Source organism: Xenopus laevis, chromosome 4L (assembly GCF_017654675.1).
Source record: "Xenopus laevis strain J_2021 chromosome 4L, Xenopus_laevis_v10.1, whole genome shotgun sequence".
NCBI classification, from domain to species: domain Eukaryota; kingdom Metazoa; phylum Chordata; class Amphibia; order Anura; family Pipidae; genus Xenopus; species Xenopus laevis.
Genome location: NC_054377.1, coordinates 110,852,567 through 110,878,292, shown reverse-complemented (window position 1 = coordinate 110,878,292; position 25,726 = coordinate 110,852,567). Strand labels below are relative to the sequence as shown.

The 25,726-nt window shown below is 36.4% G+C and overlaps 1 protein-coding gene across 1 annotated transcript in view; it reads left to right on the top strand.

The window, feature by feature from the left end:
• LOC121403084 (meiosis inhibitor protein 1-like) overlaps positions 1 to 24,855 on the top strand; it is a 34,723-nt gene extending 9,868 nt beyond the window's left edge. The window contains exons 3-20 of the mRNA XM_041590638.1: positions 326 to 376; positions 3,302 to 3,375; positions 4,858 to 4,963; positions 6,648 to 6,851; positions 7,710 to 7,840; positions 7,926 to 8,040; positions 8,191 to 8,307; positions 8,420 to 8,519; positions 11,457 to 11,591; positions 11,847 to 11,955; positions 14,275 to 14,366; positions 15,402 to 15,543; positions 17,301 to 17,412; positions 18,531 to 18,591; positions 19,285 to 19,379; positions 21,675 to 21,843; positions 24,085 to 24,232; positions 24,496 to 24,855. Of these exons, the coding sequence (XP_041446572.1) occupies positions 326 to 376; positions 3,302 to 3,375; positions 4,858 to 4,963; positions 6,648 to 6,851; positions 7,710 to 7,840; positions 7,926 to 8,040; positions 8,191 to 8,307; positions 8,420 to 8,519; positions 11,457 to 11,591; positions 11,847 to 11,955; positions 14,275 to 14,366; positions 15,402 to 15,543; positions 17,301 to 17,412; positions 18,531 to 18,591; positions 19,285 to 19,379; positions 21,675 to 21,843; positions 24,085 to 24,232; positions 24,496 to 24,813 (2,279 nt within the window). The 3' untranslated portion in view covers positions 24,814 to 24,855. The remainder of the gene's footprint in view (positions 1 to 325; positions 377 to 3,301; positions 3,376 to 4,857; positions 4,964 to 6,647; positions 6,852 to 7,709; positions 7,841 to 7,925; positions 8,041 to 8,190; positions 8,308 to 8,419; positions 8,520 to 11,456; positions 11,592 to 11,846; positions 11,956 to 14,274; positions 14,367 to 15,401; positions 15,544 to 17,300; positions 17,413 to 18,530; positions 18,592 to 19,284; positions 19,380 to 21,674; positions 21,844 to 24,084; positions 24,233 to 24,495) is intronic.
• Positions 24,856 to 25,726: the final 871 nt, after the last annotated feature.

The following is a 25,726-nucleotide window of genomic DNA, read 5'->3' as shown; positions in this document are numbered from 1 at the left end:
ACTAATATAATCAAGCAAGCATTCAGATCATTTTAGTTCCTTTTTCAAGCTGATTAGTGATTAGTAATCAGCTTGAAAAAGGAACTAAAATGTTCTGAAAACTTGCTATGATTATATTAGTTAGCCAATAAAGGTATCACCTTTATACCACTTTTGTTATTTTTTTACTTCAAAAGAGTTGCCCTGTAACTCAAATTTTAAGTAACCCGATGTTGTGATTGATTTTATTAGCCTTATTTTACAGTTTTATGTAAATTTTCTGGATTTATTTTATACTTTTTCATTTGTCTACAGTACATTATTGAATCCTATTTGTTTTTTTAAGGTATGCTACAGAATGTTGAAGATGCAGCTGTTTTAGACCTAGTTACTAAAAGTAAGATAAAGTTTTAAGTCTAAAGTGAATCTTTTTTTTTGAATTACAGGTAAATAGGTCTTAAATGAAAATATTCTTCATGGAAGCACTTTATACAACAAAAGTTTTTCACATCTATTTGAAACTTCAAAGTAGTTGTATGACACACAGCACAGAGCACCAAATAGTAAACTGACCTAGAATTGCATTGTTTACAGTAATAATTATTGGCAGTATATAAACTGATCTGTAGATTATGTGGGCACAATCAGAAATAACATTATTTCAGCATACTGTTATTTATTTCCACTGGCACAATGCTCACTAGCATTTCCACTTGCCCCAGCAATTTTTTCACCTGTGAAAATTCTACACTTTTTGTAGAGAGATTTCCTGGCATTAGGTCTGGTGACTTTTAAACGAAAAACGTTTCAGAGACAGAAACAAATGCAGACAAATGCCCCACATGCAATGGTGTTACAAAAAAATAGTGATGATTACCATAGCATTAGAAGTGTACATATTCATTCTAGATTAACTGTTGAGTGTTAGAGACACGAGGAAGGAGGCCCCTGCCACATAAATGCTAATAGGAGGATAATAAGTACTACAGGTAGTCTCTTTTGAGGGAAGATTCTATCCTAAGGAATTCATAGATGGTGTTCCACAGGTGTGAGCAGACAGAGAAAGAGAGAGGAGCACTTATATCTTCCATGAATTTTTTTTTAAATACAGTACTTTGGGGCTGCGTCATTTCTTGACACTAGCACTTTTATAAATAGGTGAAATTTGTGAATTTCTTGGCCTTGTATATTAAACAATATGAACATTAAATATGCAATATTTCTATGCAATATTTTGGTGTAAATTCTCACCTACACAAATAAGCCACTTTGTCCTTAGTAGCAATATTTGTTATAAATATTATTATTATTAACATGTATTTATATAGCGCCAACATATTGCGTAGCACTGTAAAGTAAATGTGATTATACAACTACATCACATGAATTACATACATAGAATATATGGAGTAACAAACATCACAATCAATACAGGTACAAAAAGGTGAGGAAGACCCTATGCATAGGCAAACAGTCTAAAGGGAAGGGAGTAATACACAAGGTGTGGGAGTGGGCAAGATCGAATTAAGTGGGTGAGAAATGTGGTGTTGCGTTTGGTAGTTAAGCAGAGTGAGGGTAGGCTTCTTGAAAGAAGTGCGTTTTCAGAGATTTCTTGAAAGCAGAAAGGTTGGGAGAAAGTCGGACAGACCGTGGGAAGAGCGTTCCAGAGGAGGGGTGAAGCCCTTGCAAAGTCTTGAATGCGAGCATGTGAGGAGGTAATGAGAGAAGAGTTGAGTAGTGGGTCAGTAGAGGAGCGTAGTAAGCGAGTAGGTGAGTATATAGAGATGAGTTCAGAGATGTAGGGTGGGGCAGAGTTATGAAGTGCTTTGAAAGTCAGTGTCATTAATTTGAATTTGATTCTGAAAGGTAAATGAAGCCAGTGCAGGGATTGACAGAATGGCGAGGCAGAGGAGGAGCGGTTGCTGAGGTGTATGAGCCTCGCAGCAGTGTTCATTATTGACTGGAGAGGTGACAGTCTCTGGAGGGGGAGGCCAATTAAAAGAGAGTTACAGTAGTCTAGACGCGATATGATGAGAGAGTGAATAAGAATTTTGGCAGCGTCTTGGGTGATAAATGATCCTATTTTGGATATGTTCCTTAGGTGGAAGTGACATGATTTAATAAGTGACTGGATATGAGGAGTGAATGACAGGGCAGAATCTAGGATAACCCCAAGGCACCGGGCCTGGGGAGAGGGGGTAATAGTGGAATTGTTAACTATGATGGATACTTCGGGGATGCTACTAGTGTTAGTTGGAGGAAAGAGAACCATTTCAGTTTTGGAGAGGTTTAATTTAAGGTAGCGTTGCGACATCCAGGTAGAGATAGCGGACAGGCAGGAGGAGACGCGAGTTAGGAGTTCTGGGTTGAGATCAGGAGATGAGAGATAGATCTGAGTATCGTCAGCATAGAGGTGGTAGTGGAAACCATACGAATTTATTCGTTTGCCAAGGGAGGAAGTATAGAGGGAGAATAGTAATGGTCCCAGGACAGAGCCTTGAGGAACTCCAACAGAAAGAGGTAGGGGAGAAGATGATACTCCATTGTAGGAGACACTGAAGGAATGATTGGTGATGTAAGAAGAGAACCAGGACAGGGTTGTGTCACGAAGGCCAAGTGACTGGAGGGACTGGAGGAGGAGAGGGTGATCTACAGTGTCAAATGCGGCTGAGAGATCAAGCAGTATTAGTAGTGAGAAATGATTGTTGGCTTTAGCGGTTAAAAGGTCATTAGTTAGTCGAGTCAGGGCAGTTTCCGTGGAGTGTTGTGGCTTAAAACCAGATTGTAGGGGGTCCAGCAGGTTATTGTCAGAGAGGAATGAGGTTAGTAGGTTGTAGACTAGGCGCTCAAGTATTTTAGAGATGAAAGGTAGCAGAGAGATAGGACGGAGGTTGTCAAGATTGGAGGGATCAAGAGAGGGTTTTTTCAGAATGGGGGTGACAAGAGCATGTTTTAGTTGAGAAGGAAACAGTCCAGTTGAGAGCGAAAGATTAAATAGGTGAGTTAAGGCTTTGATTAGACAAGGGTTGGTATTGCGGAGAAGTTTTGAGGGAATTGGATCAAGCGGGCAGGTGGTAAGGTGAGAAGAGGCCAGAAGCTTTGAGACTTCCTCATCAGTGACAGGGGTGAGGGAGCACAGGAGAGACTGGGGAGTGTGGAGGGAGGGTGGTGGAAGTCTAGGGGGGTTGAGTAGTGTAATGTCCCTTCTGATAGTGTCAATTTTGTTTTTGAAGTGCTCAGCAATATCTTGAGCAGAGACAGATGTGCATGTAATAAAATGTTAATTATTATACATACTGTACATGCATTTTTTTCCATTTAGGTTTGGTACAGCTAATAACTGAACTTCACCTAGAGCAGGTTTTACACCGTGTGCTGGATGAGTGTGAGAAACGGGTAATTTTTTTCCCTGTCTTTTTGGACATTTCTTGTATTGCTATGGAAAAACAGACATCAAAAATAAATCTGAAAATGTAGACCCCACTTCACATGACAGGTCTCCAGTTAAGCAATACGGAGTGGGTTCACGCCTTCTCCTTATTTTCCAATGAGTTTGCATCACCTGGTGCACAATTTCAGCACAATCCGCAAGAGATTTAGGGATGTATTTCCCACACCTTAGATTCTTCTGGTTCCTAGTAACTGTAAATCAATATCAGCTGGCCCTCTGGTGAAACAGCAGGTCTGTCGCCATCTTGGTGATTTAAAGGGATTCTGTCATGATTTTTATGGTGTCGTTTTTATTTCGAAATTACACTATTTACACTGCAAATAATTCACTCTACCATGTAAAATTTCATTCCTGAACCAGCAAGTGTTTTTTTTTAATTTATAATATTGGTGTGTAGGCAGCCATCTCAGGTCATTTCAGAAAGAGCCAGCACTTTAGGATGGAATTGCTTTCTGGCAGGCTGTTATTCCTCCAACTCAATGTAACTTAATGTGTCTTAATGAGACTTGGCTTTTTACTTTTGAGTGCGGTACTTAGATCCACCAGGCAGCTGTTATCTTGTATCATGGAGCAGTTATCTGGTTACCTTCCCATTGTTCTTTTAGTCTGCTATGGTGATATCACATCAACTTGGAGTACAGCAGTAAAGAGTGAATGGCGTTTATCAGAGCACAAGTCAAATGACTGGGGGCAGCTGGGAAACTGACTATGTCTAGCCTCATGTCAGATTTTAAAATTAAATCAAAAAATCTGTTTGCTCTTGTGAGAAACAGATTTCAGTGCAGAATTCTGCTGGAGCAGCACTATTAACTGATACGTTTTGAAAAAAAAGAATGTTTTCCATGTTCCCATGACAGTATCCCTTTAACTACATGTAAGAGGACTATTCCCCCTGTTGTAAAATATAAGGATATGAACTGACCTTGAAGTTCCATAACCTGTATAAAAGAACTCTGTCTGTGGCCACATGCCTTTTTAATAACATGGAACTCCTTTGTGACTTTTAATATCCTTATCTTTTACAATGGGGATACATTGTTACCTAGATTATAGTTAAGTGCACATGAATGACTTCATTTCTAATGAAACTCAGAGGATGCATTTTACCTATGAAGCCATATGTATGAGTACAATTGAATTAAAACCTCATTTGCCCCCGAATTACAAGTTTCCTGGGATCCCCACATACAAATTTTACATATTTTGTGGAATATGATGGGCCTCAAGGTACAGTTCAATACACAAATTGCTACATACTGAATATAAATAATATTTACATATTAAAAGCATTTAAAACTATTTTTGAGAAAGCTATAGTTACTTAAGGGTGTTAAGATTTTAAAATACAAAAAAAACTTTCATTTGTATCTTATATAATATATTCCTGACAAATATTTCTTTCGGAGTTTCTTTTTTTCTCTCTCTAGTTATGTGAAGTTACCAACTTGACCTTGAGCTTGTCACTATTGTGCTTCATGGGAAAGTTGCTAGATGCCATTCCAGATCTTGCTGACTTATTTGCAGCTACTCATTGTGAGTTTCTCCCCTGTGCATTTATTATGTCATAATATTTGTCAACTTTTGCTAGATTAGAATTGCTTTTGAATTGTGTGCTATAAAGTTGCAGATTAATTTTAGAAGTTGATAAAAATGTTATCCAAACAAATGAAATGTTAACACTTTTTTAATGATTTCTTAATTAGAGTTCCGAACATTTACTCATTTTGGTATATGATAGAGCTTAGTCCTTCAACTTTTTTTAAAGTAAATTTTGTTATGAACTCTGAAATTAAAAGGGAAGACAGGTCTGAAATCTATTTGTTTGCTAATGGTCTATCTCCCAAAATCCTATTTAAAAAAAAAAAAAAAGCTTCAAAATTTTGATTCATTAAGGGGCCCATTCACTTAGCTCGAGTGAAGGAATAGAGGAAAATAAAGAAAAAATAGTTCGAATTTCAAATGTTTTTTTTTGCCTACTTCAAACATCGAATTGGCAACTTCATCCTTCGACTACGAACTTCGAAGTGAACGATTCGAACTAAAAATAGTTCAACTATTCGAACGAATTGCGCTAAATCCTTCGACTTCGATATTCGAAGTCGAAGGATTTCAATTCGGCAGTCGAGTTTTGAGGGTTAATTAACCCTCGATATTCGACCCTAGGTAAATGTGCCCCTAAGTATAAAAACCACGCAAATCAAAATCTTTGCCAGGTAAAAGTTGTCAAGGTCCTATAGAAGTCAATAGGAGCTCGCTGATCCTATTGGCCATTTTAAATCAATTCAGACTTTAAGAGGTTTTTGTTTTTATTAGGAATTGTCTGAAAAACTAGATTTTTGAGGTTTTCGAGGTATTCATATTTTCTAGCGAGGTGTTCAGCGTAATTTTCCATTTGTACTATTTTTATTCAGTTCTTTTAATAAGGGGCAGATCGATTAAGGTTCGAATTGTAAATTCTAATTTGAATTTTTAAATTTTTTTTTAGGTCAAAACTCCGAATTGGGAATAATCCAAACCCAATTGGAATTTTAATTCAAATTTGAAAATCAAGATTTATCAAACCTTGACCCTTGGAAACCTGCCACCTAAAACCTGCCGAGTTCATGTATAAGTCAATGATAGAGGTCCAGTGACCCATTTGAAGATAGACAAATACAAGAGTCCTCTGCACTCAACCCATTATCAATATATTTAAGACAGAGACATTTTGTGCATACTGCTACTAAAAAATGCCTTACCCTTTAGATAGCCTTTTAGGAGAAAAAACTACATTCAAATTTAGTTGAATTCCATTCGAGTTTTTGGGTCGGTAGTTTTCGAGTATATTCTAATTTATCAGAGTTAAAAAAATCCACATGAATTTGAAATTTGACCTTTGATACATGGGCCCTTGTCATGACATTCGTAGTTTTAGAGTTTGTGAGTTTAGTAGTGGTTTCAAAAACTGACCTTTGACCACAACAAAAGTTATTGCCTGGTAAATTCAAGTAAATATTCATTTTCTTAAGAAACAAGGCAGTCTTTGAAAGCCATTTTAAAACTTTAAAAGGTCTACAGGTTTTTTTTTTTTATAAAAATATGTCCCTTCATATTTAAAAGCTCCTAGAAAATTACAAGTCCATTTTCTAATGCGCTATTTTTGGGGAAAAACCCCAAACATTTATTAAATCTAATTCACATAACATGTCTTCATTATTCCTCTATTATCTTTTGCAAGATGAACTTGTGGAATACTTGACACAGGGAATGATATATCCTAATGAAGTTGTGAAGGCTGCCATCTGCTACCTGTATGGGAAACTTTATTCCGTACCTAGTGCTGCAGAAAAACTTTCTACTCATTTCAGCGACAAACTCTGTGGCCTTTTTCTGGCCACTTTAGAAAATGCACAGACAAAGGAGCTGCAAATAAACTGTATGGGTAAGCCACTTATATACATTGTATTTATAGCCACTTGATACATAGACTTTATTAAGTAAAGTCAAGAGTGTTCCTTTCACACAAAGAAGTATTGAATTCAATAGATACATCGCAGATGAAATGAGGACTGCTATGAGGCTACCTCCCCAGGGGTAAATTGGTTCCCATGACCCATACATCTTGGGTGTCCTGCTGGTTTCAGGTCAACCCACACATATGAATTTATAAGATTTTATAGTCATCCTGGCTTTCTGAGCTGCTACATGAGGGAGGGATACAAAAAGGCTGACTTAAGAAATGTCTATATACCAATATGTTAGGTTTTTATAGCTTTTATGGTTTGTTTTAGTGTGGTTAACAATTTGCTGGGTTATAGGAGCTCCACACTATAGCAAAGCTCTGTAGTACAGAATAGATCTTGACTGCTAAATCATAGCATAAAGTGCTACATTAAATATGTTTACTTATCCTTTAAAACAATTAAAATCATTAATAATTGTGATACATTTTGAACAACCAGATTCTCAGGCTTGCTTTGTTGGAATTTTAACTAATCTGCCCTCCTGTTCGGAAGACATAAAAATGATATTTTAGATTAACTATAAAAAATAATAAATACAATTTAGAAACCCATTGTTTGTTGTGTATAATTTTATGACGGTGAACTGCCCGTTTAATTTTCACATAGTTGAATATTTAAAGGTAAAAAGTGCATCTTCTTTTTGTTTTATCTTTCATGCATTACTTCACTCCACTTTTTTTGTACATTTTTCTCAATTTAATATGTTCAAATATTTACAAATTTGTGTAATCCAATAAATAACTAGGATTAAATTAATTGTGGTGTTTTATTTGCAGGGTTACTTAAGCAGTTGTTAAAATATGACCATTTTGTTTCAATGATCATGAATGAATCAGACAGTCCTGGTGATTCAGAAAGCACACCAACGCTGGAAGCTCAAAACCCACTTCCTGTAGTTCTGAAAAAAGTAATTATGCCGCGTACATAGTTAACAGAATCTAACCTACAATATACAGAATTTCACATATCTACAAACATGATTCATTTTCCAGGTTCTGTTGTCTAGAGAAGAATTATTACAGATAGCTAGTGCACAATGTATTGCTGCTATCCTTGTGCACTCACCAGCAAAATATGCACCAGCATTTATTTATGCTGATATCCCAGGTAATTCTCCATTGTTAAAAAAACGAATATGGTTTGGGGGTTATTTATCTATCTATATATATTTAATACGTTTTAGAGGGTTGTGAGGTTTTTTTATACCTCAAATGAACTCACAACATGAATGTTGAAAGTATGATTATTTTGTTGCAGAATTTTTGTTTGAGAATCTTTTAAGCACAAATGAGGTCCTGATCTGGTCACTCTATAGCTGCCTCATGTTAATGACAGAGGAAAGGATTTTCTTCTCCAAATGTTATTCAGTATATGGTGAGAATAAACACACAATTATATATTCTTCATTCTAGTTATTACTAGTGTAAATTCATCATGATCAGCTCTTGACACACTGTACATTTTAAAATAAATATATCTTCTTTAGGAATTGAATCTGTAGTGAGAAGTTTAAAAAACATTCTTCCGAAGAACAATATTGAACTACAGAAGCAGGGATTGTTATTGCTTACAGAAATACTTTCTAGGTATGATAACCTTACTATATCAACTACTGAATAAACACCATATAGTCAGTTGTCCAGGTACCCTATATATATATATATATATATATATATATATATATATATATATATATATATATATATATATATATATATATATATATACATATATATACACACATATATATATATATACATACACACATATATACAGTTAGGTCCATAAATATTTGGACAGAAAACTTTGTTTTCTAATTTTGGTTCTGTACATTACCACAATAAATTTTAAATGAAACAACTCAGATGCAGTTGAACTGCAGGCTTTCAGCTTTAATTCAGCTGGTTGAACAAAAAGATTGCATAAAAAAATGAGGAACTAAAGCCTTTTTTCAACACAATCACTTCATTTCAGGGGCTCAAAAGTAATTGGACAAATTAAAAAACTGAAAATAAAATGTTAATTTCTAATACTTTGCTGGCAATGACAGCATGAAGTCTTGAACTCATGGACATCACCAGATTCTGGGTTTCCTCCTTTTAATGCTCTGCCAGGCCTTTACTGCCGCGGTTTTCATTTGCTGTTTGTTTGTGGGCCTTTCTGTCTGAAGTTTAATCTTCAACAAGTGAAATGCATGCTCAATTGGGTTCAGATCAGATGACCTACTTGGCCATTCAAGAATATTTCACTTCTTTGCTTTAATAAACTCCTGGGTTGCTTTGGCTGTATGTTTTGGGTCATGGTCCTTCTGTATTATGAAACGCCTCCCAATCAATTTGACTGCATTTAGCTGAGTTTGAGCAGACAGTCTCTCTGAACACCTCAGAATTGATTCGGCTGCTTCTGTCCTGTGTCACATCATGGATAAACACTAGTGTCCCAGTGCCACTGGCAGCCATGCACGCCCAAGCCATTACACTGCCTCCGCCGTTTTATAGATGATGTGGTATGTTTTAGATCATGAGCTGTTTCACGCTTCTCCATACTTTTTTTTGCCATCGTTCTGGTATAGGTTGATCTTTATTTCATCTGTCCAAAGAATGTTTTTCCAGAACTGAGCTGGCTTTTTTAGATGATTTTTTCGCAAAGTCCAATCTAGCCTTTCTATTCTTGATGCTTATGAGTGGCTTGCACCTTGCAGTGTACCCTCTGTATTTACTTTCACACAGTCTTCTCTTTATGGTAGACTTGAATATCGATACACCTACCTCCTGGAGAGTGGTGTTCACTTGTTTGGCTTTTGTGAATTGGTTTCTCTTCACCATGGAAATGATTCTGAGATCATCCTCCATTGTTGTCTTCCGTGGACATCCAGGTATTTTTGCATTGCTGAGTTCACCAGAGCTTTCTTTCTTTCTCAGGATGTACCAAACTGTAGATTTTGCCACTCCTAATATTGTAGCAATTTTTTGGATGGTTTTTTTTCTGTTTTTGCAGCTTAAGGATGGCTTGTTTCACCTGCATGGAGAGCTCCTTTGACCGCATTTCTATTCACAGCAAAATCTTCCACATACAAGCACCCCCCTAAAATAAACTCCAGGGCTTTTGTCTGCTTCATTGCTAGACATTAGAAAGGAATTGTCTGACACCGATAACAAAAGAGGATTCGATGGCGGAGCTCTCCCCACTCCTTCCTCTCTCCCTCGTCCACTGCAGCTATCGCGGGATCTCGGTAACTCTCAACCGAGTACTCCAATACATCCAACCAATTATCCGCTGGCAGCGCAGGTAGACATATCCACGGGAGGCGGTAAGAATAATATCAATATTCGGCTTTATTTAAACATACATTGTGGTATAGCAGCAGTGGGAGTGCGGAAAACTAACGCGTTTCGTGCCCCAAACACTGGGCACTTCCTCAGAGTTCATTAGAAAGGAATTACCCACATGTGCCCATGAAATAGCCTTTGAGTCAATTGTCCAATTACTTTTGAACCCCTGGTCCAATTACTTTTGAACCCCTGGTCCAATTACTTTTGAGCCCCTGAAATGAAGTGATTGTTTAAAAAAAAAAAAGGCTTTAGTCATAGATAGATGATAGATAGACAGATGATCGATAGATACAGTTAAAACCTCAGTCAGTCTGCTTTTTCCTTGCAAGGGACAGTGATGTCCAGAAACCAGGTAGTATTTAAAACTTGCTAATTTATAAACAACAACAAAAACAAGTGCCATTTAAAATGGTAGAAGTTTTAGAGGGCAACTATGTGTACATCTAGGGGGTTATTTATTAATATAAAATTTGAGTCTTTTCAACTAGAAAACTCAATTTTTTATAGGAAAAAAAACAACACAATTTTTCAAGATTTATTATACCTCAATGCTGCAAAAAGCCTGAATCCAAAAATCTGACATCTCAGACCAGTCGAGGTCCTGTATAAGTCAATGGGAGAGGCACCTATTGAGTTTTTCCTCAGTCCGTTTAAATAGAGTCAACCCTCTAGTGTTGTTTAAAAGGGGCAACATGAAGGACACTTTGACACTGCAGAAGTGATAGGGGCCCATGAAATTCAGCTACTCCTTATTTAATTCTGCCATTTTATATCTACTTGTACTTGCTGAGAAAGCAGAGTAGCGAGGCAAGCGGGTCTATGCCTGGTTTGCTCCACCGACATGCAGGGCCAAACTGAGCAGTCATATACGATTTGGACCAAGGCAGGCCTTTTGGGAGAGAACTGCATCAAGTACAGATGTGGTTCCTGACCCAAAAGGATTTTCGAATTTGCTGTATTTTACCAAGTGTGCCTCTATAAGATGCTATTCTCTTAAATAAACAATTGTGCAGGCCTTGGAAATGTACAGAACACACTTGGTATTACAATGGCAGCACTGGCATATTAGCAGCATTTCCACAGTTAATATGCAGTCTTGTCTATGTAACTGAGATCCCCAAATAGGAATTACAGAACTGATGAATCATCCATTACCATAACACAGTAACAATTATTTTGCATCTGTCACAGGCAGCCAGTACAAATCAAACTGTTTACTAATCCAGGGATTTTCAGATTAACATGTGATGTGCTTCAGGAGGCAGTGAATTGTCCTGTTCTTGAGGTTGTAATAGAAGCCAACAGATCAGCATCTGCATTTCTCAGGTGATTGGTGCTAAATACAACATTTTAACATTATTTTCCTCTTCCTGAGGAAGATCACATTGTAGTTACTAAAACTTGCACAAAAAACTGCTGTAAGTGATCCAGGTAAGTGTAGTTCTCTGCTTTTTAGTCAAGCACCTGGGTCCCACTTGCATATTGGTGATTTCTTCACTGGTCCTATAGTCATTCAGTACAGTATACCGAAACCAGGAAAATGTCTAAACAGTTCATTGTTTTTCATCTTTACATTTAAAGGAAGGATCACTTAAGCATCCCAGTGCAGTACATGGAAATGCAGAACTTGCTCAGTAACATTCTTCACCGTTGTGCTGATGTGCCTCTTCCAGTGATTAAGAAAAAATTAGTAAGTGGATTTTAATGGTGACTGGAGTGTGTATAGACTAGAACAGAGCTGTTAAACACAATGTTTTGTATCGCAAAAAGTCTCAAAGAGCCTCATAACAAAAAGAGAACAGGTAAATCGAAAACATAGAGGTACAACCGCAGGTTGATTAGTAGCTTTAATATCGTTTCTCTGCAGAGCAGTTAGGGACTGTCTGAAGTTTCCTATCCGCAGCTGTCAGAGCAAGAAAAACGAAGGGGGAATTTCACTGCATACAGTGAGTAAAGCATGATCCTCTCAGTAACTTCAAATGTCCCCATCAGCAAAAGCACAAAGAGTGCAGCATAAAACACTTTCTTTACTGATCAATATGCTTGGAACACATTTAGAACACTTTGGAGACTGTTTCTGAGATGGTTAATATTTTGTTTTATTCTGCTGGTTACAACAACCTGTATTTTGTACAGTTAATAGTGCAATAGTACGAACACCAGACAAGCTAGCATAAATTCAACCACAAAAGTGTTACAGCAGCAACATTTTGCTAAGAAAAAACTATTCCCAATAAACTGGTTCATCGAAATTAAACATTGTGCATAAAACAAAATATGTTTTACACTTTCAGTTGCAAATGAAACCAATTTTTTCTGCTAGCCCTCACCAACCTAACCCATGCATACTTTTGTGGGGAAAAATGATTTGCACACTGGGGTTTTCAACATGGTTCATATACTTTACAGCTTTCCACAGAAGCATTCAATTAAGTTAAAGCACCAAGTAGTTCCCAATTGTAATTATTGCATAATTATTTATTAAAAGTTATTAAAGTCTAATACATCATTGAATGCATTTTAAGCAGTATTTGGTGATTCTAAGTGATTAACAGCCTCTGTTGGCCTATTACCTACAATCTGAGTTAATAAAAACATTAATAATTTTGTCAGAATGCAAATACAGTATTTTACTATGATTTTTGTTTGTGTTATGTTAAGGCAAAAAAACACCAACACAGATAAAAAAAAACTTAATTAAAAATGAATTGATTGAATGCTGAAGTTACCCTTTCCGTTGACTTCTATGGCACCGTGACTGGTTTTTGATCTGATAAACCACAAAAAGTACATGTTGTTTATTTCTTATATTTATTGTATAGTAGTGTCCCTTAAAATGACTCAAGACATGGGATTTGCCTTTAACATATTATGGGGTTTATTAACTAAACTCTGAATGCAGACAATCCGAAAAATTTGTGTTTTTTTAGTATAAAATCGGAATTTAAAAAAACACAAATTTTTCGGAATTTATTATACTATACCCCAAGGATGGAAAAAGTCATAATCCGAAAATCCAACATCTTAGATCTGCCGAGATGGCATATAAGTCAATGGGAGAAGTCCGAAAGACTTTTCATCTGCGCTGGGTTTCGTGCAATAACCCAAAGATTTCGGGGTTTTCGGGTGGAAAATCCGAAAAATTCATAAAATTCTGTTTTTTTTCCTGCAAACAAAATTTTAGGGAAACTGTATTAATAAATAAGCCGAAAAAACCCTTGCGGATTTGATCTGAGTTTTTTTCAGAAAATATTGACATAATTTCAGCCTTTGATAAATGGGCCTCTAGGTGTACAGTTTTCCACTTACCTGACTTGCACATTCCAGAGCTGCCAGTCATGCAAATGTACCATGAAACGGCACCCCTAGGCAATCAGATATGGTGGAAACGAAAAGAAATTCACTGGCACTCAGGTAATGCTCGCAGGGTGAAACCCTTGCTTTAAATTTATTTAATGCGGCATGCAACGTTTCGGGGACAACCCCTTGCGCATTAAATAAATTTAAAGCAAGGGTTTCACCCTGCGAGCATTACCTGAGTGCCAGTGAATTTCTTTTCGTTTGGACTGTTGAGGGGTTGGCTGATCCCCTATTTTCGCTGGGCACCAGGGATTCGAGTTCCAGGAGGGCCAGGGTGTGTGCTTGTAATTTGGAGAAGCTAATCAGATATGGTGGCCCAGACAATAACTCAGAAGAAAGCGAGGGATGTTATTGACCAGGAGTTGAGAAGCTTTACATTTAGATATTTACATTAATAATGTAAATTCGCTACAATTAAATGTGCAAATGGATATTTGGGCTTAGGTTCCCCTTCAGTATTTATTCTGCATAAGCCACCCACAAATGATTACTTTACATTTACAGTGTAAAGATCTTCACTGAATGGAGAGAAATCTCTAGTTTTATACCAAAATCATTCCTACAATTTTACTGGATAATATAATAACATAACCTCTATTATGAAATCCTATTGTGAATGAGTGAACGTTTTCTTATTTTTTCTATTTAGGGCCATTCAATTAATAGGGATCAAACTAGAATCAATACACAACAAGGGCGTCTTCTGACTACTGCTTTGCAGAGTTTTCACAATGCTTGTAGGTAAGGAACAGTGTAAAGAAAGCTTAATACAGGTATGGGACCTGGGGTTTCCCGAATAAAGGGGCCTTACCATAATTTGGATCACCATATCTTCCAGAAAATCATCTAAACATGAATTAAACCCATAAAAGAGTTAAACTTGCAAAAGCAAACAAAATTTGCAAGATTAATCAGTGCCACAGGTTATGGAAAAAAGCAAATAACAGATCCTAGTGCAATATTGTTAACATTCAGTGCAGTCACCAGGGTGTTGCAACACTAATCTGTAAAGCACTTCAGTACACTATTAAGTCAAACAAGGTCCTTGTAGTGCTACAAGTACTACCAGCACCTTGTTTTACTTAATTATAATTTTATTTTAGAGATAGCACTTGTAGAAACCACTATAGCACTTTAGAACACACAAGAAAAATCTGTACATATGCTTTCTACGGTTAAAGACACACACACAGATTAGGTTTGCAACACCCTGGTGACTGCACTGAATATTAACAGTATTGCACTAGGTTTTGTTATTTGTTTTTTCCATAGCCTGTGGAGCTGATATAATTGTATCATGAATTAAACCCAATAGGATTGTTTTGCCTCCAGTATCTCTGATGGGATCAAGGATAAATTACTGTTTTATTATTACAGACAAAAAGGAAATAATTTATTAAAATTTTAATTATTTGCTTAAAATGCAGTTTATGGGAGATGGCCTTCCTGTAATTCAAAGTTTTCTGGATAATGGGGTGGGGGGGCGTTGTAGAAAAAAATAGCATATTGTGGCAGTTTTTGCATTTTGTACCTTGTCTGTTCTTAGTATAATATGCCCTATAACAAAACGTTTGGCATTAGGAAAAAATATTCAGGTTAATAAAACTGTCCAAAAGCAAAAAAGAAAACCCCAAAAAACTACTATTTTCCAAATGTACTGTACCTTGTTTTACATCTGAGTTACTCTTTATTATCTAAAAACACAACTATTTCAATTAGCAGTTTATAAATTGAGTAAACAGTATACACAACTGCATATATTTTTATTTTTCCAAGATTGGCTTTTGAGTGTCAAAGTGACCCATTAGCTCAGGAGAATGCATTCACAGCACCGACTTCTCAAAGTGAAGAGACTTTAGAGAATTTTTCCTGCTTTCTTTTAAAGATTTGTGATCAACTGTGCATCCCCACTGTCTTGGTATGTGACTCTTAATTGTCAATTCATCACCCTAGATGTGTAACTTTAGCTAAGTTCTAAATGTAATAGCAAATTATCTTGTAATGTGAAAATAAAGAAAATATTGTATTTTAGCTACTGTCTACTCTAGCCACAATGTAACCAGTTTTGGTCTTTCTGAGGTTTAGGATTAAGTGACAGGCAAACTCAAACTTATATTGGTTACCATTTACATTCAGTTGCAGTGATTTGTAATTTTTACCAAACTTAGACCCAATATACTACTACTACCAGCTAAAACCTTGTGGGCACAGCAGTGAATCAGAAATTAAAAGTAAAGTAAAAACACAACAAGGTCCCATTCTAGCTGCTAGGAAGAGGAATAATTCTGGAATAAGCAGTGAAGTGAGAGAAAAAAATCTCCTACGTTTTAAATTGTGGCTAGATATTGCCCCCATCTGCTGGTTACTGTGACAGAATAAAAAAAATATTCATAGTGCCCCGCCTATGTGTCACCTGTCCTCATATTGACTCATGGTGGGAATTCTAACATTGCCTATGAGATTGACAAGCTTTCCTAGTAAATTTGGCAGTAGCAACAGCATACCTCCTAACTGTCCCGTTTTACTGCGGGACAGTCCAGAATTTGACAGCTCAACCCGCAGTCCTGGGTTTCTTACTGAAATGTCCCAACTTTCTCTTTGATCTCCTGCACTGACTCGAGAAAAAGATCCAAAGTTTCTGAAAAGTAATTAAACTAAGAGGCTTTTTGGCAGAGAGCCTAGAACAGCCTGCACTTAAATACTTTTGTAACAATTTAAGATAAGCAAAGAAACAATTGTAACTATTTAAAGGGGACATGTGACCCTACGTAATAATTTCAAATGATTTTTTATCATGTTAGTTGAGCAAAATAAAACTTACTTACACTACATTTATTATTTAAATTGTGTTTCCTTCAGTCTCGGAATAACACAATCACAGCAAGCAGGCAGGAGCCATTTTGGGGAAACTGTTAAGACAAGTTGTGTATCACCCAAAAATTTTGAGTATGTGCCTAAAAGGGGGACCTAATGCCCATACACATTGCCCTACACAATTATAGAGTGTGAGGAGGGAGGGGGAATGTGGGGAGCGCAATGACATCTAAGAAGTGCTGAATGGAAAGTGAAAGTAATTGACTGCCCCACCTCTATGCCTCAGGCATAGAGGCGGGGAATGTAATATTTGATTGACAGCTCAGATATTTAAATGCCTTTATAAACAGGTATGAATGCTTTAATGAAAAAAAAATATGATTTCCATGTTTAATTTGCAAACGACTTTTGTTATAAATGTGTAGGTGACAGGTCCACTTTCAGATAAGCAATTCACTTTCATTAGCAAAGCTGTTATAACATAAAACATTGCACTAAAACTCCCAGAAATATGTTCAAACTATCATAACCTGCCAAATTTTGTAAAATAGACATGGTAATTAGGGGATGTGGCCATAAAATGGGAATGGACAAAATGTTGCCGCACTGCGCGTGCCACAACTTTTCATTTTTCAAATTTTGGATGGTATGCAACAGTGCTGGTATGCTCAATATTATATTATGTATTACAACAGTTGTGCCATATTTACCAAACTTACACCAAATATACTAACAGTTAAAACCTAGTGGGCACAAACAATTCTATAAAAAAACTATTTTCAGTTGTAGTCTGATAATTTTCAAGTATGATTGCTTCTGTAATTAGAATATAAACTTTAATTTCTATTTGTTCTTTTACAGAAGTATTATGAAAGAACTTTTATTTCTGCATCTATGGAGACATTTTTCCTTATCCTTTGTGATTTGTTTATAATTGCACCATCCATGAAGGAAGCATTTTCTGTAAAACTGGGTATGTACGGAGTCCTTCGTTAATTGTTGTTCCCATCTTCATGCTTTCTTGTTTGCATATATACGATGTAAAATATAACAAGACATTTAAGGCATAAATTAGGACTAACTAAATGAATACCTTTGTATTTTATTACTGTACCAGTTTGTATATTTTTCCTGGCAAATTTAGTGCCTTTTCTTAAATATGGGGGTATGGGGCAGTTATACCAACTATTGTAGTTGCAAATTTGCTGCAAATTAAATTGTGAAATTTCTTTTCACCGCAATTATGATTATTTTTCTGAAAAGCTAAGGTTTTACGCAACAATTGCAGAAAAAAACCCAATAAAAACCTTTACAGTTAATTAATGAGCCCCTTAATGCCACAATTTACTCATAAAGGATTAGAAGCAGCAGTTTAAGGGGATGTGGCTAATTCTTGGACACACAGGCATTGCACTCGTTATTCAAAAGACAAAAATATAAGCAATATATGACATACGTGGCTGAATGTTATATAGTACATTGCCAAGTTTAGTAACTTGACCGTAAAAAGGGGTGGTTCACCTTTAAGTTAACTTTTAGTTTGTTATGCAATGGCTAATTCTAAACAACTTTTCAATTGGTCTTCATGATTTGTTTTTTAAAGTACATGTATGGGACATGTTATCCAGAATGCTCAGGACCTGGGGTTTTCTGGATAACGGATCTTTCCTTAATTTGGATCTTCATACCTTAAATCTACTAGAAAATCATGTAAACCTTAAAAACACTCCATAGGCTGGTTCTTCTTCCAATAAAGATAATTTTATATTAAAATTGTAAATTGAATTGTATGTATTTATCCCTTTCAGTTCTGGCCTGACCTCTACACAGTGTAACAGGAGTCAGTACTCCACCAGGTATTTTAATTAGCTGGGTTGCAAAATTGTTTCAGGATTCATAATGAGAGTGCAGAGACTATAAACATATATATATATAACAATTACAGAACTCACTTTCCTTCTTTATGCCAAAAACTGTTTTGAGTGGAGGACCATTTTAAGGTATGCAGTAACATTTTCTTTTTTACTTTTTACCAAATAAAGTTTTGGAATGCACAAATAAAACAAATGAAATCCCATCTGTCTTTTACAGCTTCTGTTTCGTTTATTAGACTAGCTCTTAAAATGAAGGCATCTTATCATTTTGAGCAGAGGTGAGTTGTTACTATTATTATTGAAAATATTATTTTTCTTATGAAAGAGAAAGTGTGTCAACACAGGCTAAAGCTAAAGTACTGCATGTTTGCCAAATACCTGTGTGTGTGTGTATATATATATATATATATATATATATATATATATATATATATATATATATATATATATATATATAGTGAATAAAGTACAGTATAAGGATATTATAAGTCACCTAGGAGTTCCATGGCCTTGTGTTTTTATGCTGGTCATGGAACTCTGAGGTTACTTCTAATATCCTCATATTTTACAACAAGGTGTACTTTATTATAATACACAATAATTAGTGAGTCATGTGACAAAAATGACATCACTACTTACCGTTTATATATATGATCACATCACTAGTCACCATTCATAAGGATATCATTTACAGGATATTAAATATATTCCCTTAATACAACTATTCTTTTGTTTTAAGGCACTCATTTTTCACTAATTACTTAATTAGAGATTAAACTTTTATTGTCCAGCAAATCACAGTCTTTAGTGACAGAGGCCCATTGAGAGACCCTCCCCAAAAATGCTTTTCCAGCACAACTGGAAACATAAAACACAAAAGAGCCATTTATTCATGCAACAAAACTGCTGACAGCTCACTTTAGTATTCTTCTCATACACATTTTTTTATAACAAATGTTGTTTTGCTTAAGGTATCCTAATTTGAACCAAGCTTGTTCAGACTTCCTGTGTAATTTGTGCTGCACATTGTGGAAGCTGAAAGTTGAGAGTGCTAATTCTCTAAATGGTAAGATTTTGAGCAAATATATTCCACATAACTAAATACAAGTACACTTTGATTTTTTTTAAACAACAAATGAAGGGGTCAGCAGGACAGAAAAATATGAAGGGACCGATTTACCAGTACACATTTTTTTGTCTTTTTTACAAGTGGTACCATTATGTACTGCATGTAAAAAGAAACAGAATTATTCAGTATAAAAATAAATACTACTTCCTGCTTTACAGCTCTCTTGGTTTCCACTGATTGGTAACCACGCAGTAACCGATCAGTGACTTGAGGGGGGCACATGAGTCATAATCTGAGCTGAATGCTGAGGATCAAAAGCAAACTCACTGAATAATTACTGTATGTCCCATGTGGCCCCCCTTAAAGTTGCTGACTAACTCAGAGTTAGAGAGCTGAAAAGCAAGAAGTTCTGTTCTGTTATATTGGACATCAGCTCACTCCAGCCTTTATACATTACATTTTTGGTTAACTAACTACTGTATATTGAAAACATATTTTATCTATTTAACCAGTTTTTATTTTTACACTGAACTGTTCCTTTAACATTTTATTATTTAACATCTTACAATTTATTCCAATGTGGGGAACAGCTGTCCAAATTATTAATCCCCATATGAGGTATGCATTTGGTAGTAACAATTAAGAGTGTTATTAGCGATCAGTGCTGAGCTATGTTTATTTAGTGTACTGGCACACAGGGAGATTTGTTGCCCACGTTTAAATTTGAGCTACTGAGGTCAACAAATCTCCCGAAAATGCTTTCCTATCAGCAATAAAGTAAATCACCTGTGGGAAAACATATGCAGCTTGGTTTTCTGAAGTTGTCTCGCCAAGAGAGAGATTGACATCTTAACCACAGGAGTACACTTGTGAGCTTTTAAATTACCATTTTTTCAGAGAGGGCCTGCAGAGAGAGAGTTTGGAACCCAAAATTCTTGCCTAGAGAGAGAATAGATCATGTATTGTTAAAAAGCAAATTCATTGTCTACTTTTTATAGAGTGCACATCTGTATTATAAAACTGCAATTTTTATTTTATTTGATATTATTTTGATGTTTTATTGCTATATATCAATATCTTTTCAAAAAAGAGAATAGCAGTAAAATCCCACACTCCCTTAAATTATTAGACTTGATTTAGGAATAAATATAAAGTGCTTCTGTGTTCTATAAGGTGCTTAGTGCCAATATAATCACGTGCAACAATTTCCAATTAAATCTGTGCCGGTGCACAATTCATTCAACAGTTTCAAAAATCAATTTTATCCGTATAGTCTAACTAATTAAATAAAGTGCTTGTGCTATATTAATTTTTTAAAGGTGAGTTCATGATTAAAAAATATATTAAAACAAGCTCCAGCAATTCATGTGTAAAAGATCGGAAAAAGAAAATAGTGTTGACGTGGATCTATAGATTTTTCTAGGCCCTGGGACACCACACGGAGGAGAAGGCAGGACGCTGAGGACTGCGGTCTTGATATATTATGTTTAGCTCTGTTGTTAGACTCTACTATAAAACCAGCAAATCCCCAGTGCCTTAGAGTAAAAGAGATTTAAGGAGAATGATTGCCGCACTTAAAAAAGGGCCAACATATACGGGAGACTTAAATAGCTACGCAACGATTAGCGAGCCCATTTGCCTTGATAAAGCATATGCAAAACGCATGTCGGCAAGCCTTCTACTTTTATTTATTTTAATATTTATGGAAGAATCTTTCACCTTTTCCTTTTCATATATTAATTAATGGATTGGTAGAACTTCATTAGCCTTGTGGCCATTTTTTAAGTGCGGCAATCATTCTCCTTCAATCTCTTTTACTCTAAGGCACTGGGGATTTGCTGGTTTTATAGTAGAGTCAGCTCTACTATAAATTAATATTTCAAGACGGCAGTCCTCAGCATCCTGCCTTCTCCTCCGTGTGGTGTCCCAGGGCCTAGAAAAATCTAGATAGTTTCTTTGGGACAACTCCACCTCTACATTATTTTCCTTTTCCAATCTTTTACTCATGAATTGATGGCGCTTATATTATAGCACAAGCACTTTATTTAATTAATTAGCCTATACGGATAAAATATATTTTTGAATCTGTTGTTAATGAATTGTGCACAGGCTATTCTCTTTTTTGAGCAATTTTGGTTGCTTTTTATATCTGCATTTTTCCTGAACTGGTTTAGTAAAAGTGAGTACATTTTAAATTACAAGTAAATAATTCCATATTTTTTGAATATGTCAATATCTTATCATGAAGGAATAGGAGATTCACAGTAGATTTATGCATTATGTATTTAACAGAGGTAGCAGACCTATTGCAAAGGCATGTGATCCACATAAATGGCACTATATCTGAAAATATTTGTGTTCTGCTGGAGTCACCAAATTGCTGTACTACAAACAGATCATTAAGGAGTCACCAGTATACACTGATCATTATTTTTTTCATTGCATATGTGTGGGAGGACAGGTAAATTTAGAAGTTTATGCTAAAACTGTCAGTATTTTAGACATTTTTAGGCTAAGTTTACCAGGGGTGTCATTACCAGCTGCTGCTGTGACTGTTGTGGCAATAGAACTTGTCATACACATTGCCTTAGCACAGAGTCTGCTCAGCAAAATCAGTGAGCAAAACAACTGGGTAAAATACAATTTTCTGTGGGTTTGAATGCCCTGGTGAGCACTGAAGTTCAGGGTTTGGATCAGACATCTTACATCTTATATTAAAAGACCAACAATGCTGCAGTGGCTTGCAATGAACACATCAATCGAATGTGAAAATAGCGAAGCCTATGAGGAATGGGGAAATTGCTGGATTTAGTGAAAAACACATTTGGTTACAAAACTATGTATAAACAAAGATCTCGTCAAGACAGTGGCCTTTTGCCAGTCCTAATTAAATAACAATTATGTTTTATGTTTGGGGGGGGGGGCATGTCTCATTATATGGTATGACTTCTTTTAAAGAAAACCATCTTCAATGGGGTAATACCATTCACAAAACTTGCACTAAGTTTAGTTTGTTAAATTATTTGCTGCACAAAATCAAATGAAGCCTCACCTCTTGGAATCAGATGTTTAGACTAGCTTTTATTAGTGAAACGTTACAAAACACATTGCATGAATCCAGGACACAGGCTTGAACAATCTTTACTCTTGTCATGTTGTACGTTGTTGTTAGAATGCCACCCCACCACCCTCCTGGTGCAGAGCCATGTGAAACAGTCTTATGTTTAGGATTGCATCAGAGACCATGCACGGACAAGAAACTTTTGTAATGACCTTAAAAGAGATGGAAGGCTACCAAAGCAGTTTATTGCCAATAGATTAGCCACAATAGTGCAAGCTATAAGAATATATTTATTCTGCAGAATGCTTTTCTATAGCTGAGTAAACAGCACTAGAAGCTCTCTCTCTGTTTGTTTAGGATAGCAGCTGCCATATTAATTTGATGTGACATCACTTCCTACTTCTCCCTGCTCGCTCGGGGCTCAGATTACAGCAGAGAGGGGAGTAGGGATTGGGGGAAAGGGAAGGGGATAGATTAGCAAATTGAGCATGCTCGAGCCCTAGCCCTGAAGGTTTATGCTGTACACAGGAAGTCTGATACAGAAGCCCATGTGTACATAATAGAAGGAAGGTGTTTCATTTGACAGAGGACTCAGAACAGCATTACTTTGAGGGTTTAGTGGTGTATTTATATATACCTTTCTGATAAAGCTTGCTTAATTTTAGCCTTTCCTTCTCTTTTAAAGAAATATTTCAGTGTAGCAGTATTACTACATTTATTGTTCATATCTATACACAGGCAAATAAGCTTCCTTCCAGACTGAGACAGCAGCTTTTATCAGCACATGTATGCCCATCTTTAGAATGTAACAGCACTGGATACTACTTGGGGTTGTGCATATAGTTGTGTACAGTATATCGCTCCTAAAGACAGACTACTCATAGAGTCATGGAAATACCAAGATGCCAATGCGGTAGGGATGCACCGAATCCAGGGTTCGGTCCGGGATTCGGCCTTTTTCAGCAGGATTCCTTCTGCCCGGTCGAACCAAATCCGAATCCTAATTTGCATATGCAAATTAGTGGTGGGGAGGGAAATCGCGTGACTTTCTGTCACAAAACAAGGAAGTAAAAAATGGTTTCCCCTTCCCACCCCTAATTTGCATTTGCAAATTAGGATTCGGTTCGGTATTCGGCTGAATCTTTCGCGAAATAGTGGATTCAGTGCATCCCTACAATGCGGCCCTTGCCCCAATGGGAAAATCTAACCTGCCCAAATTCTGGTGTTTCATTTTCTCTGTGTGTAGTCTGCAATTTAGGAGCAATTTACTGTACACCAATACTGACTGCTCCATATACAGGCCAATAAGCTGCCAACTTGGTCTGGAAGGATTGAGGTGGCAGCTTTTATCTTGTGGCAATCTAGATTCTGAAAATATTGGATGCTACTTGGGGTTGTGCATGTTATTGGTATACAATATATAGCTCATAAGAGCAGACTACACATAGAGACACTGAAATACCATAGCACAGATAATGTACTTCATCTGCCATTCTTTTGTGTCCTGGGTTCAGTTTCCATGATCATGATTCTGTATGGCATACAAAAGTCAATAGTCAAGTTCCATTTATGTTAGATGACACATCTAGGACACCTTCATTTTTACCAATATTGTAAAAGAGTAACTTGTATTTTTAACAGGCTGGTACCAGAAACTGATTTATTCTTGGCAGTTTTAGGATTTCTGAATTCCACGCAGAGCATAGGGGACATACTTTCTCCATGTGTTATAAAAGCTGCCATTTACCTTCTGGCAGTTTGTCAAGATAAGAACCAAGCTATGAGTGAGGTAAACATATCCAACTTTTTTTTCACTGGTTACACAGGGTATTGCATTACCAACAAAATTATAAATCCAAATTTAACAATAAATGCCATGTCAAAATATGGTTGTTACTTCCTACAGGAAGAAATATTAGTTGTATTATTAAATGCAAAGAGTAGTCTAAAGAGTAGTAAAAAGGTCACTGGCAAAGTTTTCAAAACCACATTTATTTATATAGGTTAATGTTTTATAAATGTCCCATTCTAACTGGTTTATTCCCTTTGCAGTCAGCAGCAATTGGCATCTGTAGAATGCTTGAGAGCATTGGTAACCTTCAACTCATCTACTTTCAACATCCTCTGTTTTTCAAGTTTTTCTTCTGCTATCCTCAATTAATGGAAATGTTTGGCCAAAGAATAGCAGAGCTCTATATTTCTATGCTAGACTGCAGTCAGATCAGCGAGCTGGACAAATACCATCAAGTTTGCAATCACACAAGTACCAAGGCCTGTAATGTATGTAATTTGTCACCACTGATGAATATTCTTGAAAGCAATCCGAAAGCACTGCTCATATTACTGGTATGTATTACTTACAAGCTGTAGTAGATCTGATTTTCTCATTGTGTGTCTTTAATGCATGCTAATCTGGGCCTTTTCACCTTAGGGTGGTCTGTTGTATTGGAGGAACCTTAAGGGGCAAATTCACTAAGATTCGTAGTTGCGCCAGGCCGCACTTCGCCAGGCGTAGTTTCGCCAGCGCCCCGCAAATTCACTAAAATCCGAAGTTGCGCTTAGGGGTAGCGTAAGGTTGCGAAGTTGCGGTAGCGTTGATTCACTAAGCGAAGCGAAGTTACTCTAGTGATGGTTAATTTGCATACGGCGCAAAATCAAATTTCAATGGAGGAATACGTACAATCACTACAAATGCCTGGGAAACCTTCAAAACATCAAATAAAATTTTTTTTTGCCCTACACATGTGCTCACTGTATAGTTAAGTTGCCATGAGTTAGGAAATGTAGGGGGGAAGGAGGGGAGCCCCAAAAAATGTTTCGTTCTTTTTCAGCCTATCACCCATAATATAGAAAAAACGCCAGCGTTTTTTTGGGACTTAGAAAAAATGTGAATTTTTTTTGAAGCAATCCCTATCTACTCTATTGCGCTTCGCCTGGTCTGAGGTGGCGAAGTAAGTCTAGCGTAAAAGGTAGCGTTCAGTACAATGCGCGCGTTAGTGAATTTGCGTAGTTACGTCCGTTGCGAAAATTCGCCAGGCGTAAGGGTGTGAAGTAACACTAGCGAATTTATGCCAGCGTTCGTTAGTGAATTTGCAAAGTAACGAAAATTACCAACGCTAGCGAATTGACGCTAGCGTTAGGTGCTTCGGCGCTTAGTGAATTTGCCCCTAAGAGTTTTTGTTGGAAGGAAAAGTAAAAATGGAAACGAGTGCAGTGTAGATAAATCAATCCTTAATCCTAGAAATGAAACAATTGTTTGCAGGGCTGTTGGTTGTCATTAATA